Genomic DNA, 15,176 nt, shown 5'->3' on the forward strand with positions numbered 1-15,176 from the left:
TTGACGGAAACTAAGGAAAACAGCACCTGGTCTTAAGAAAAAGTAATTCCACAGACCATTCACCCTCTCTGGTGAGGCAACTTAACAACCAGTCTATATGTATAGTGTTCAGTGCTTCTGTACTCTCCAACAAGCATTTGTCTCTCAGTGCATCTCTCATATGCACACAGACATGCTGCTTCCCCATGTCAACACAAGCTGACGAGTATCAGCGCTTTGGGGATAATCCATATGCTCTCTAAATATCAATGTCTTAAGTCCATAGAGCATAATGTTAAAAGGCAAAGGAGAGGGGATAGGAGGCTACCGAGAGGAATCAAAACTCATTGGACTCTCAGATCTCCAAGCAAAAAGAAATAAGTTGCATTTACCAAGGGAGCTTTGAGTTGTCAGAGAAAGAAGGATCAAAGGGGAAAAAAAAGGAGTTTGCCAAACTTTCAAGATAGAAACATGTAAGTTTTGTTTGGGAGGACTGCAAAATGGTGCAATCACACATTCCTGTTTTCTTTTTTTTTTTTTTTTAAACAAAATGCCTTTAAGAAAAGTTAAGAATGACAAACATTTCCATTGGCAAAATCAGGTAGTTCCTACTTTGCTGTAACAACTGCTGCTGGGGATGCTTTTAACACCTCAAGGGAACATTGCCTGTGGATGAAAATGGAGAATAGTGCTTTGGAAAACAATTGAGCATCCAAGAAAATTACAAGTTAGACAGCTGTGAATTCAACGCAATAGCAAGTGGGTGGTGGTGGATTTGGCAGCTGGTGAGTGTCAGGTATTATTTACATTGCCTCAAAGTGGATAGTGATGAGGAAGAAAATCAATGTGGATGCAAACAGAGTAATGGCAGAGTAATATGTTCCCCTGGGTGAGCAACACCAAAGACGTCCTGTCAGGTGACTGCACAGCTGAAGCAGATATATATTGTCAATGCACTTCTTAGTTCTCGAAGTAAGTGTAAAGGGCTGTCTTTTTCTGCCATCTTTCTAGAATGCCAATTCTACACGGATGCCAATCAGAGCATGGGACGGTGTGGTGAACACGATTACTAGAGAAAGAGATCAGATTATCGCTAATTGTCTTTTTCTCAAAGCAGCTATAGACAAATGTATACACAGAACAGAGGGTGCAGAATAATCAATAAGAGAAGCATGGTTGTAACCCAGATCCTGGGGCTCTCTTCTTTAACTGGATCAATCAACCTATCTGTCAGGTATCAGTCAATAAAGTCTGAGTTTCCCCACACATTGAATGCCAAAAGGAGCGTCCCGCCTTTCCACTGGTGAGATGCCACTTAGAGCTGGCTGTCACCACTCTGCTTGGTGTTTGGAAACTCCCACTCTTGTTATATCTAACAACAAAGACCTATTTCAGGAATGTTAATTATTGTGACACTGGTTTTGATTGTCTGCATGTGTAAAGCGTAGCACAGTTTTTCAATCTTTGTCAATACAATGAGAAGTAATTATGGTGTCTAAATTGTTTGCTCTTGATATCTGAATGTGGCAAACGAGGGTAAGTGTTGCAGTGAGGGAAAGGAGTATAACAACATAAAATATGCAAATGCAATCCACACTGGGACTTGTTTGGTATTGGTGAAGGGTAATTGTTTGACATCCATATTGCATGACTTACAAAAGGTCTGCTTTTGTCCAACTGTTCAATATTGGCCAGGACTTTATCACAAATGTTAATATTTAAACATTTATCTCTAAATATGGCTTTAAACGTCAGTGCCCTCAGATTTGAAGCTCCAACTGTGTTGATTAAGATTACATCTGATATGACTGCATCTTCCCATCAGACATGCATCATCTTCCAAGATGTACAGGCTAAAGGCTTCAAATACAGGAAAAGTCAAAGGGTGATGTGAAAGATAAGGTACAGCCGCTTCCAGTTTTAACAGCTTGGACGAATACGAAGCAAATGTTCATCTAGGGTCACCTGAACAATTGTGACCACCAGAACAGGTAGGATTCTTTTTTTTTTGTACTACATAAGGTGAATTTATATAAAGCAATAATTGTATTTAATGGGTCTTACATTTTTTGATTGGCAGTTGGCTCGGCCAAATTCTTGTCATTCTCATGCTGCAAAGCAATTGTCAGTTCGTACTAACCCATCGTCAGTGAAACGCAGTGACAGTCAGAACAAACAGGTGATTCCAGCAGCTCCACAGCTCCTCCTGCATGAATCGACGGTAAGACCTGGTAGCCAATGCTAACTGTGATTGATACAAGGTGGGCATGTTCCAGTCGACTACCCTGGTCTGCTGGTTCCACCCATTCAAAAAAATGGCGCCCCACAGTATGAAAATGAGATGCTTCTTTAGAAAACCTTTGTGTGACCTCACAGATAGTCTGTCAAGCATATATGGTCAGACTTTGTAGACCTTGACTTTGAGACATTTTAAAAAGCAGATAACATGGTATGGAATATGGTTTACAAATACACACACACTTTGTCGATATCCCATTATGTTATTTTTATAGACATGTCTAAAATTATAGAATGTTTTGCAAAGCAAGTTTGCGAGGAGAAGAACTGCAACAGCTAGTGCAGAGAACATATATAAATAATCAAATGTTATGGATGGGAGGATGTTAAATCATATTACTTGGAAAAAAATATCAGTGCATTAAGCTGAAGTTTAAGCTATATCATTTTGAAATTGTATCTGTATCTGTATTTTAGATGTTACAAAAAGCACAAACCATGTGGCTTTAAATCTTAGCGTTTGAAGACATTTAGCTGACTCATACACAATGAGAAGGGCATGATTTGTAGCAAATACCAGAAGTATTGCCCCCACCCCCCTGAGATGAGAAGAATGTGGATGTGAGCTTTGTTAGTGAGCATGATAAATCTGTATATTTTGATAAATAAAACATTTGGACAGCAACTTGCTGTATTGTATATCTTAAGACATGTTAAGATGAATTAACAATGACTTGCATTACTTCCCATTGGTTCTTCTTCCATCTATCCAGAAACTCAACATTTTTTCCTTTCTCTCAGACAGAACAAGTATGGTGTAAGGAGCACTGCAGGCAACTTGGGCACACAAAAGTAGGGATATGGGCATCTGACTTGACGGCAGAGGGCAAAGCAAAGTTTGGGACAAGATATGTCAGCCCAGAATCTAAGAGAGTCTAGAAATATACCCAATCTCCACTGTTCAAACATAGACACAAAGAGATTAAAATATCAAGCTATAAATGCGCACTTCTGTTTTAAGATCCCACCAAACAAAAAAGAAAAAAAGGAAAGAAACAGCGTGCCTCATGCCTTTTGAGTAACTGATGACCTTTACTGATAATGCTGAAAAGAAAGCATGCCCAATTAGGTCAACCTTACCAGGTCACTGGTGCTTCCCCTGTCTTGAGGACAATGCTGGCTCTGACACCCTTGGCTGATCTGGCTGGTTTGTTTTACGAGGGCTGCCTTCATCTCGACTGACGAAAAAAAGGCTTTAAAATCGCCTCTCGGCCCCCGCTAACAGAGCACTGGCCTGTTGCCACATTTGTGTTGAATCCTGCTAGTTTAGTGAGGAGTACGTTTTTTTTCCCCTCTTTGCCTATATTGATACTATATATTGTATGGGCCTAATTGTCGAGCAGCTCACTGGAAACACTCCCAGTGTTCCCCATGGCCGGTTTGCTCTTGCTACCAATTGCCTTTGGCTGCAACTTGAGCAACTTCTACCCTGCAGTCTCGTCTCATTTAATCCTGAAATTGAAAACCGTATTTTCAAATCTTACCAAAGATAAAGACAGTACCGCAGAAGAATACACTAATACTCAATCACATTTTACATTTTTTACCTTTTTTTAAACAGAAAATCACCAAAGACATCTGTCTGCACAAATTCTTAAAACACCAGCATAATGTCATAGTGTGTGTGTGTGTGTGTGTGTGTGTGTGTGTGTGTGTGTGTGTGTGTGTGTGTGTGTGTGTGTGTGTGTGTGTGTGTGTGTGTGTGTGTGTGTAACAGCAATATAAGGCTGCTGGTGGAAATCTAGCTCACTAATTACTTCCTGAGCTGAGAGAGTTGTCAGAGAGAGGAGGAGCTGCCACAGATGGTGAGAGACCCACATTGATGCCAGCATATCCTGCCTCTTCATCATTAGACGTGAGCATGTGTGTTTGTGCGAGACTGAGTAACAGAGATTATGGCAAAGTGTCTGACAAAGATTGAGTGTTCAAATTACAACTTGGAGCCAGAAAACACATGACATGATCAAGAAGATTTTGTAATATGAAAGCGAGAAGTGCCTATTAAGTAAATTACTGTTATCCATCGATTACATTTTAAGGACAATTTTAGCAACACTTCGGATAAAGCCATGCTCACGCTCCTCAGAACCTTACACTCCCCCACTTCCAATCATACTCCACCCATCCCATTCCCACTTCATGCAGTCTGCCTATGTGCAAGCAATGCAGTGCCCCGACTTCACCTCCTTTCAGACCATTGCTCAGTTCTCCCTGTCCAGAGAAAAGTGCTGTCGGCTCACTACTCACCACTGGGACGATCCCTCAGTGCCGCTGACCTCCAGAAGGTCGTAATCGTCCTCCAGCTGAAAGTCAGAGAAAACCAGGGCGATCGTGTCTCCTGGCTCGGCCAGCACAGTCCAGGTGCAATCGGCATTGTTGTTATACTCAGCTGGGTAATTGGGGGTGGTGATCACTCCACTCTGGCCCCGCAGTGTCCCCCCGCATCCATCATCCGCTGTAAAGGGTGTAGGGAAAAAGATGTTGTGAACAGCTTAATTCAATGGAAATGTTATCAAAACAAACATGAACGGCAACAACAAACAAGAAAGTAAATGCCACTTACAAACGAATGCAATCAAAAGGAGAACAAGGCCTATTAATATAAGCTGCAGCTTACGTATTTTCACTTTTTTTTTTATTTACTTCTGACACTGAAGCAAATTGAGAAACAGTTTTCTGGGAAAAAAATCTGAAAAAGAAAGAGACACAACCTAAGTATAAATACTCTTTCCCGTCAAACTAAAATGTCTTGGAAATCAACACTTTCAACAATCAATAAAGTTTCTTGCAACATTTTTAAGCTTTTTTTTTGTTTTTGTATTTGCCATCCTCTCTAGTATACAGCTGTATTTTTGTGAAAATGATATTACAATGTGCCCTAATATATAAGTATGATCATGCATAAAGAATGCCCAGATAGCTCATTTCCATCTGAAGGGAAAGAAAGAAGAGCTTGAAAGGCAACAACAAGAGCAAATTTCATATTTGTGGGACTGTACTGAAGCGGGAGAGTTGATCGAAGAGGAATACCAACGGCTCATAAAAGTAAGTGATCACAGCTGTTACTGGTAACTTTTAGCTCTTGTGGAGGGCAAAGACTTGCCCAGATATATATGAAAAGATCAAGCAGGAGAATATTGACTTCTGCCTGCCGAGTGGTGCATGCCTGCCAGAAAGTCGATGTTGCCCAACAGAGTGCGAGGCTTTTATTTCAGGCCGCTGCACTGACACCGCTGTCCATTACATGCACTAACCAGTCTCCTGCCCACCTCTAACTTGTGCCAGGGTCCGCCTCCATCTCATTCTCATGCCGTCATCTGGAGTATCTGCAGTATGGTCAGTGGAAGCCATCTAATGGCTCTCCCATTCCTCTCACTGCTGGTGTGGGCAGCTACCAGCATTGATGGTATCAGGACCCCTTTTTCTTCTGCCGGTGGCATTAGCAGTTTTTCTGAACAGCACAAGGGTGCCATGAGAGTGTTTCAGCCTTGCTATGGTGCCGCCCCTCTCAACACCCCGGTGTTGAATGTCCAAGTGATACCTCTGAAAAGTCATAGAGCCACCTGCCCCTGTCACAGCACTGCCACAGTCTTGCCTTACCAATGTTTAGCTCCATCTTCAGTGCTGCCTTCAGGCCCCAGCAGGAGTCTTTCAGAACCAGGGTGCTTCTGAGCACTACCTGTTTGGCTGGATTTGTGACACTACATTTGTTTGACGATGTTTAAAGATTGCCAGGTCTAAACTTTAAACTAGATTTAAATAGAATGTACTGATTTCTAAAATGGACCTCTGCAAATAAGTTGCTCGAATCTCTTCTAAAACCATCTGAATTGTTTACTCACACCCACCACAGGTTAAAATAATGTCAATATACAAGTCTGAGCAAGCCATGTGTCTGACTTCCTGCTACCTCTATGTGCTTTGAGTACAGAACTGATGTGTGAATTGAAGTGGCCACCATAAAGTCTCAAAACACTTAACGCTTGTGTCATGAAGCTACAGATCGTTGCGGTACACAGCACAATAATGCAGACTAGCACTTTCTCTAACAGCAGCTCAAATATAGCAGGGGCATTGCATTGCCCAAATGACAACACGGAACTGCCACAGCCCCGCCTGATGGTGAAGGCCGTCTTCAATCTTGCCTCCGAAGCCAGTGCAATGTGTGCAGAGGTGAGGATGAGCCCTTTTTGGTGACAGCATTCAGGTTTCTGCTTTTTCGCATAGAAGCGCCAATGGCTGTTCTATTTCTTGACCACAACGACTGGGGCTGGCCATGTATTGTTGAAGAGCTCAAATAACACAGTGCCAGCCATAGCCCACATCATGTCCCTGTCATGTTAGGCAAGGTTGCTGGTTAAGGCTGAATTATGCTTCTGCGTCAAAATGGCGCCGTGCCTACGGCGTGTGGTTTAGATTGACGCAGAGGACACGCCGTCACCTGCGCCGTCTCTGACGGGCACCTCCTGAAAATTGTAACTACGCGTCGAGGAGACGCAGACCACACGCAGACCGAGAGCGCTGTGATTGGTTCGTTTGAAAGCGAAGCATTTCCGGTTTCCGGTTTGAAGCAGTAGTGAACTTCCAGGGCTCTTTTCTTCGTTTATATGTGATTTTTTTTGTTTTGTTTTTTTGCACAATAGTTGTCCTTATTTCTTTGATTTACTGTGACCGGAAAAAGTCGGATAAAACATTCAGAAAAAGATCGCTAACTAGCGGTCGCGGGGGGTACTGCACCGCGGCGAAATGAAGAGACGGAGAAGTCCGAAGGGTTCAGCACGGCGTCACGGCTGCGGCGTGTGCTCTGCGTTGGTGTGACGCAGAAGCATATTTCAGCCTTTAGAGTCAGTCTCAATGGAATGCTGGACCAGCCAAATCTACCTTCAATCAACCAGATGAGGGTTTGTTTTTTTAACCAATCATTTGCACATTGGAGTGCCGTAAATCTTTAAAATAAACAAAGAAGTATTCAGACATGAATCTAAGAATTGTGGAAACACTGACAAAATGCCAGACAACAGATCTGTTGATGAGTTGTTTGACTGATGACGGAAAAAAAAGTACAGGAAAAGAAAAAATAAGTTAAAACTATGGAACTTAACCTTTAAGGGAAACTGTGTGGATGTTCTGCTTAGATGTCTTTAAATGAGTTTTAAGACGGATTGTAAAAGATTTATAATTTCAGTCACATCTTTTTTGGCACAAAGCAAATAGCATATCTTTAAATTCTGAAGCATGAAAATGTGCAATGTGTTACAGCATATTTTTTCTTTGTCTGCAATTTCTGCCATGGGCCAGTGAGACAGCAATCATAGGATTTCAAAATACCCTACAGTGCTTTTACAGTCAGCAGGATGCAGGGTAGGGGGCATGATGCAAAGTCTTGCAACGTGGAGAGAAGTGATTAAATTCAGATTAATTCAGATTTGTGTTAATGAAAGCAACTCTTCACGCCTCCAGATAGCTTTAAGGAGACCACTAAATAATAAAGCATTCGTTTTATGTGTTGCCAAGAAAATACTCAAAGCCTAGCTTCTAATGTTGTCATAACACCTTTGAAAAATCCAATAGGTGATACATTTCCTGGCAAAAAAAGTTACCCTCTGGATTTAACTAAGTAAATCTGTAAGTGATTTTTTTTTTTTTTTCACGTTGGGGAAGTATTCAAGTGCTTAGCATGTTTTTCTGGCAACAAGAAATGTAAGCTGAACTGCTGCAGCAAGTGGACACTTGTAGGAAAACGTTTTCTGTAACCTGTTTTATGACAGGTCCAGTGGTTGAACTAAGGTAAACTGTTCAGGAGTGATGCCATCAGTGTGAGAAGAGCAGCGGATGTGGTGATGCATCCATCATGCCTAGTTCCTACTGTGCAAAACTGCGGGGGCAGTATACCCCCGCAGCATCCCCTCATTAAGGCCACTTTGGCTCAGTGACTGATGGGGGAGTCTAAAACTGATCTACCTTGTTCCAAAATTGCTTCAGTTGTTCTGGCTTTATCAACCATTATGTGTCCAGAAAAATTAAGTCACCTGAATTTAATGTTGGACAAGATTTTTGCATCAATAGACTTTTTTCTTTTTTTTTTTTCCCTGATGGCACAGGCATATTCCAAGATGACAATTCCAAGATTCACTGGGCTCAAACAGCTTGAGAGGCTCGGGGAGCATGACACCTCATATTCATGAATGGATTGGCCGTGATCAGGTCAGGTTATGTCGTGTTCCTTAATTTGTACCACGATGCACTGTAACCTTTATTTCTTGCATCTCATTTGTTTTAATCTTTATAACTCCGGTCTGTCTGTCTGTCTGTCTGTCTTCAACTATTTATTCTGCTTTTAAACTCTTTCCTTTTTTAAAACATTCTACATTTTTTTTAATTTTTATGTAAAGCCCTTTGAGTTGTTTACATAAAATGTGCTATACCAATACACTAGCCATATGTTGCCTTGCCATGATCCTGTGGGTAAATGTAAATCAGACCTAAATCATATTGGTAATGAGATGTGGTGGCATGTTTCTGATCTCCTGAACAAGTAAAGACTTTACACAGTTATCAGATTCTTCCATCATCAAGATCTTGGAGAAGCATTTATACACTACTAAATAGTGGACAATAGTGTGACTTTTTTTTTTGGTTGTTTTTGTTTTGTTTGTGTGGGTATCATTGATCATAGTGACCAGCCAGATGGTGGTATGCTATGTTTTAAGGTAGGGAAAGGACCTCAGAAACATTAAGCCCTGCCTATCATCAGTCCTGGCTGTCACCACGGCAAATGCACAGAAGAAGGGTAGGAGAGTGTGTGGACGAGAGGAAACCTGTGAGGTGTGAATTTCAGGTGGAGGGAAACCACGACAGAAGAGCAAGAAAAAGGGCAGGAGAAAGATGACAGGTGACATGCGGGGATGGGTAAGAAAAAGGTGTGGAAGTAAAGTGGACAATGAAGAAAGAAAAACATAAAATGAGGGATGACAGGTGATTTTTGCAGTGGGAGTGACAGGAAGTAAAATACAGACAGAAAAAAAGGATGAGGATATATATTCATATTCCACACATGACATGTTTTTCCATACTTGAAGACTCTGAACTCTAACTCTACCACACCTCAACTTCTCTGCATTTTGTGCATGCAACGGGTCAATACAAGCCCTGTATGAAAGTAATATTAAAAAAATAACTTAATTATAGATTAAACCAAAAGGGGACAAAAAAAATTATGTGCAAATTGTGAAGATGTTATGGTTTTATTCCAAGTAAAAGCCGTTCTTAGATTTCCGAAATTGCCATAGTAACCAAGATTTTCCCAAAAGTGGGCAATAAATGCAGGCTGCTTAACATGAGACATTCATAGCCAGTAAGTCCCTATACTCGCTTCATCGAGTGGTGGAGAGTTGGAGCCTAGTCGTCTGGGGAGAGATTTAGAATCAACACGACAAGCTCACATTTGCAACAGAGGATGCAACTGACCCGAGGTTGAAAGGTAGACACACACACACACACACACAAACACACACACACACACACACACACACACTTATTTTAGGCGTGGGTTTGGAAATCCCAAAGTCAAGGTGAGAGATTGAAAAACCAAAGATCCTGTGGAATCAGAATTAAAGACAGACAGACAGAAGTTAAGAGGAATAAAACAAATGAGATGGAAGAAATAAAGGCTGTAGTACATTATGGTGAATTACTGAAATGCAGCAGTAAATTAAAAAGGTTTTCAACCTCGACTTAAATCAATTGAGAGTTTCAGAAGCCCTGATGCATTATGGTATTTATTCCACAGGTGAGGAGCATAAAAGTTGAACGATGCCTCACTCTGTGTTGTCCTAACTCTGGGTACAGAACGTAAGTGTGACACTGGCGACCTGAGGGTAAACCAGCAGCAGGATTTTAACATCTATTCTGTGACAGACAGGAAGCTGGTGTAAAGCTCTAGGAAGTGGAGTTATATGGTCCACTCCCTTGGTCTTAGCGAGGACTTGGGCACCAGCGTTCTGGAATAACTGCAGCTGTTTGATGGATTTTTTTTTAGGGAGACCCGTGAGAACAGCGTTACAGTAGTCCAGTCTACTGAAGATAAAATCATGGACAAGCTTCCTAAGTCTTGCTGAGACATCAGTCCTTTAATCCTCGATGTTCTTTTAGGTCATATTATGCTGACTTCACTACTGTCGTAATGTGCCTGTAAGTATTTTAAAAGTCAGGTCTGAGTCCAAAACCACACCCAGATTTCTGACTTGGCTATTGGTTTTTAGCTTCACTTCTTGAAGTTGAGTGCTGACTTTTAATCTTTCTTCCTTGGCTCCAAACACTGGTATTTCTGTTTTATCTTCATTTAACTGAAGAAACTCCTGGCACATCCAGAGCACTTAGAGCTGTATCCTCCAAGCTGGGAGAGCAGCTCCAGCAGATACCTAGGAACAACATCAGACATCTCAGCCCAAGATGGTAGAGAACCCGAGCTTGAAGGAAGGTAACTGCCCTCAGAAGAATAAGCAAGGGTGGTGTTTATATACACTATTTATGTGTGGGTACACACACACACATACATGTATATATATATATATAAAATAGTATGTTTTTGTGTGATTTTAGGTCCAATACAGTTGGTCAAAATGAAAAATAACTTTTAATACACACGTGAGATTGTGCTGAAAAATAAAAATGATACAAAATAAAGGCAAGGTTGATAGTTTGTAAGGCGAAATATAGAGGTAGTTGTCAAAAAATCCCAACTGTGCCCTCGACTCCAGAGGGTTAAATAGTTAGACTGAATGATTGCAAGATTGAACACCCCTGTGACGTTCATTACTGGACACACTTTATTTTAATTTAATTCAAAAATACTTTATTAGTCCCTGAAGGGAAATTAATTACTGCAGAAGTTTTCATGATTTCACTCACTTCAGAGATACATTCGTCACTATGGTTAAAATTATGTTCAGTCTTTTCCAGGGGTACCAACCAATTTGCCTGGCCCATTTTCATATCATCATTACTATTTTTAATGACTCTGCTGAACAACAATTTAAAACCAATGTCTGATTTCATTACTCAATGTTCGGTGAATTACTATTCATTATTACTTTGTCAGTTTAAAGTTATTTGAGTGACCATCGTGAGTTAACATAAAAATGCAATTTTTTTTAATTTATTATTTTTTTTACACAAAGCCAAATGGTGAGAAAATAAGAGGCTTTTTAATAGAAAACTTACATTACAGAAGAACGATTTTGTAGTGAGCAGAGTACAAAACACATTAAACTCAAGTAAATGTGGGAGTATGCATTAATGTATGTTTAAGCATTAACATTTACTACTTTACTACATTCAAATTTTTTCAAGAAAATGTGATTACTAAAGGAGAGATATAAGTCTGCTGCGAGATCTACGGTATCTCCTATGAGCAGACTGGGGTGGATATGCCGTTTTAAATGAGCATGGCTAAGAAAATAAATTGATCATCATGACACAGGGCATGCAGAACCTTATCTGTGCCATTAATAGCTGACGACCATCTTTGGCTCAGTCATGCTGGCACTTTTGGACTTCCCTTTGGTCAGAGTGTCATTATGCCAAACTGTTCTCCCTGCTCCAACAGTATAGTGTCAGCTTTTTCCCTCCACATATGGGCAGTTTCACTGTAGTAACATCCGCAATACATTTTTAAATTATGAAGACATATTCAGTTCTAAGTTGACTTTTATGCGGCACCTGCAGACCTCAATTAATCACAGGGGAAATTGCTGGTTTCTAAAGCTTGTTGGCATGTAATTTCTGCTGCAAATGTGAAATAATCACATAGTTGAATGCTTGAGCAGCTTTTCTTTCCCCTTTCTATGGCGAAACCTGGGCGGGCAGGAGATGGGGTAATGAAAGTTGACTGTAATTTCAACGATCATTTTTTTCAACAGAGTTATTCAAGTTTTTTTACGTAAACATAATGCATATTATAAATAATCCAATCATTTACAAATTATGACAAATTATTACAGAATCTGCACGCAGTGATTTCGCACTTACAAGTTGGGCAGAGTGGTTTTTGTGTGCCTGTATGTGAATGAGTGGGTAGGGATTGTGCTGGCACGTGGTGCGTGGCCATGTGTGCTCAAATGTGGGCTTCCTGACTCCCGGCCTTGCTACAGATGGCACAGTGTCTCAGTGGTCGGCTCAGCAGGCACACCAATAGAAACCAACAGCCACATGAATACACAAGACCACAAATGGACAATCAGTGAAATGGAAGCTTGCATGTGTAGGACATCCTTTCCAATTAGATTATAATTCATTTTGTATCAAGAACAATCCTGAGAAAATATCTTCAATGGTGTCACTTTTGCTTGCAGAACCTACTCTTGAAAGATGTGTCATGTTGGGTCAGACGACACACACTGGCAGGTGTCGCTGCTACGGGGGCGTTTGCTAACTGACATCTGGCACAAGCACCTGACTGGGAGCAAACACATGAGGTCCTGCCAGAGTAAATAAGATATCAGTTTTACAATGGAATAAAAAGGGTTGGCTCGTGTACATATAACTTGAGCCTGTGTAGGCAAAAATAAAAGCTATATATTATATTTACTGTGATTTTTAAATGTTGAGCGCATACTATATTTGCAGCCTGAGTTCAGGGAGTTCAGAAATACCTGGCCATGCTGAGTTCTTTGTTTCAATGGTGCTTATTTTCCATTTGGTACATCTATACTATTGTCACTTGCCATGACCAAGACATTTATTAGAGAATTTTTTTCCTCTTTCAAAATAAACCCTACTTTTGAAAAAGAAAAACATCAAAATCATCCATCCATTGTGAAAAACATCTATTATAAAAGAAAGCCTAACAGTTTATCCAACATACCTCTGCAGTAGGGAAGAGGGAAGTCCCAGGCAGCAGTACCAGCTGAAGTGGCGAGGCAGGAAAGAGTGGTGTGACCCTCTAACACGTAGCCAGAGCTGCAGCTGTAGCGGATTTTGTCCCCAATATTGAAAGTGGACCCCTGCTGGAGGCCATTCAATAGCTGTCCAGGATTACCACAGGTATAACTGGGTAGAGCTGGGAAAAGAGGGAGGGGGATGGACAGTTTATGAGACAGTGTACATGATGTCTGAGACATGGCAACATGTCAGCAGTGCTTATAGGCAGAAAATGCAAATATAACACACATAAAAAAGACAATGACAGATTATGGCACCATCTGCTAATACCAACATTTGTAAACCAATCAGTGACTTCTTTCAAATAAGCACCAGTAAAATCTTGCCCCAAAGACTACTGCAGGTAAAAACATTTTCATTGTATAATGGCAACTGTAGATAAAGTTGTTGATACCAAAGTCAATAAAATGCAACACCACAAGTACAATAAGTATTTCAGATTAGTCACTCGTGGATGCTGTCACCATCACTACTTGAGCGATCATGTACATGCATGTGAATAAAATTAAAAATTGTGAAGAACTGGCACCAAGTGACTGACTTCTGGGCTATTATGTTTTTAAATTTGCTCATGGTGTGGGTAATGAAGGAATTCTCAGTCTTAAATGAGAGAGCTCTATATAAACAGAACCTTATCTAATTGTGTGCTGTCATGTCAGTCAAGTTCAGCCCAGTTCACGTATTGCAACCTGTTTGCTTCCGTTTTTGTGTGTACCATCATAAGACACTGGATTGCAAATATATATCCCATGATGAGCTACACTTGGTCAGCTAAGCCTACAAAGAATGGCTATAATATAGCCAACTATTTCAGAAATGCTGAGAGTATGACCTGTTACTAACTATGCATCAGACACTCACATTAGAGATGCACCGATCAGGATTTTGAGGGCCGATCACCGATCACCGATCTCGAAAACCAGTATCGGCCGATCCCGATTTTGCCGATCACCGATCACAGGGTGAAATCCATAAATTCGTCAATATTGATGTTTCATGTACACGACACTGACATTGTATTATTAGGTATAAAAATTAGGAGATTAGGTGTAAACTCGGCTTACACAGAGTAAGTGTAGTTTAGTAGCTTCAGCTTTCCTGTGGTAATAATTATGTACAACATGTGACCAACACAGAAACAGCAGACATGTCACTCTCTAAAAGTTGATACAAGTTACAAACTATAAACCTTAGTTTTCTTGTGGAAAGAGGAATTAAATCTTAAAATAAAAATGAATTATGAATTATTAAGCTTTGTGAAAGCTCTAGCGGTAGCATCAGCAGTGTGTGAGGAAACTTTTGTGAGTGAAGCAAAACTCTTCACACTAGAACTCCACATGTCACTCCTGAAGCGACTGACACGACTGTCGTCCTGCGTGAGGCTTTGGACTGTATATAGTTTGGTAAAACTCCGACAGGATTTCATCAGTGAAATATTTACGACGTGGCAGCGCGCACCGCGGATCCAAGCTGCAAACGTGTTTAAACCCGATGTCTTCTACAACAGAAAGCGGCTGATGAGCAAAGCTTATGAATTCATTACCTTACGATGTAGTTCTTTATTTTTCTTCCTGTCGTTTATAAGTCTCTGTTACAGGTGTTACAGCTGAGTTAGTGCCGTTGCGCGCGCTCCTTTTTTTCTTCCTCCCTTTTTTCTGCTGCAGCCAACTTTGAAAACTCAATATAGTCCGTGTGAAGAACTTTCAAATGTCTAATAAGCTTCGTTGTGTTGAAATTATTTTGTAATATTACTCCTCATGGTATCTCCTTTGGACACACTTTGCAAACTGTAAATTTGTTGTCCTTTTCAGACATTGTAAAACTCCCGCACTGGCGAGGCCGGTCATGCCTCCTCGGGACCGCTCGGTATGAGATGCGGGAACGCCCGCGCGGGCGGGGGTTTGTTGTTGTAAACGTCATCAGATCGGCCGCTCTGAACTATTATTTTTCCGATCTCC

General features: G+C 40.8%; 1 protein-coding gene across 1 annotated transcript in view; it reads right to left on the bottom strand.

Annotated features, from left to right (window-relative positions):
• Positions 1 to 15,176, bottom strand: part of csmd2 (CUB and Sushi multiple domains 2) — a 310,777-nt gene that overhangs the window by 195,067 nt on the left and 100,534 nt on the right. Inside the window, exons 4-5 of the mRNA XM_061740995.1 lie at positions 13,142 to 13,336; positions 4,525 to 4,732 (exon numbers count right to left, since the gene is read on the bottom strand). Of these exons, the coding sequence (XP_061596979.1) occupies positions 4,525 to 4,732; positions 13,142 to 13,336 (403 nt within the window). The remainder of the gene's footprint in view (positions 1 to 4,524; positions 4,733 to 13,141; positions 13,337 to 15,176) is intronic.

The sequence above is a fragment of the Cololabis saira genome, chromosome 15 (genome assembly GCF_033807715.1).
Source record: "Cololabis saira isolate AMF1-May2022 chromosome 15, fColSai1.1, whole genome shotgun sequence".
NCBI lineage: Eukaryota > Metazoa > Chordata > Actinopteri > Beloniformes > Belonidae > Cololabis > Cololabis saira.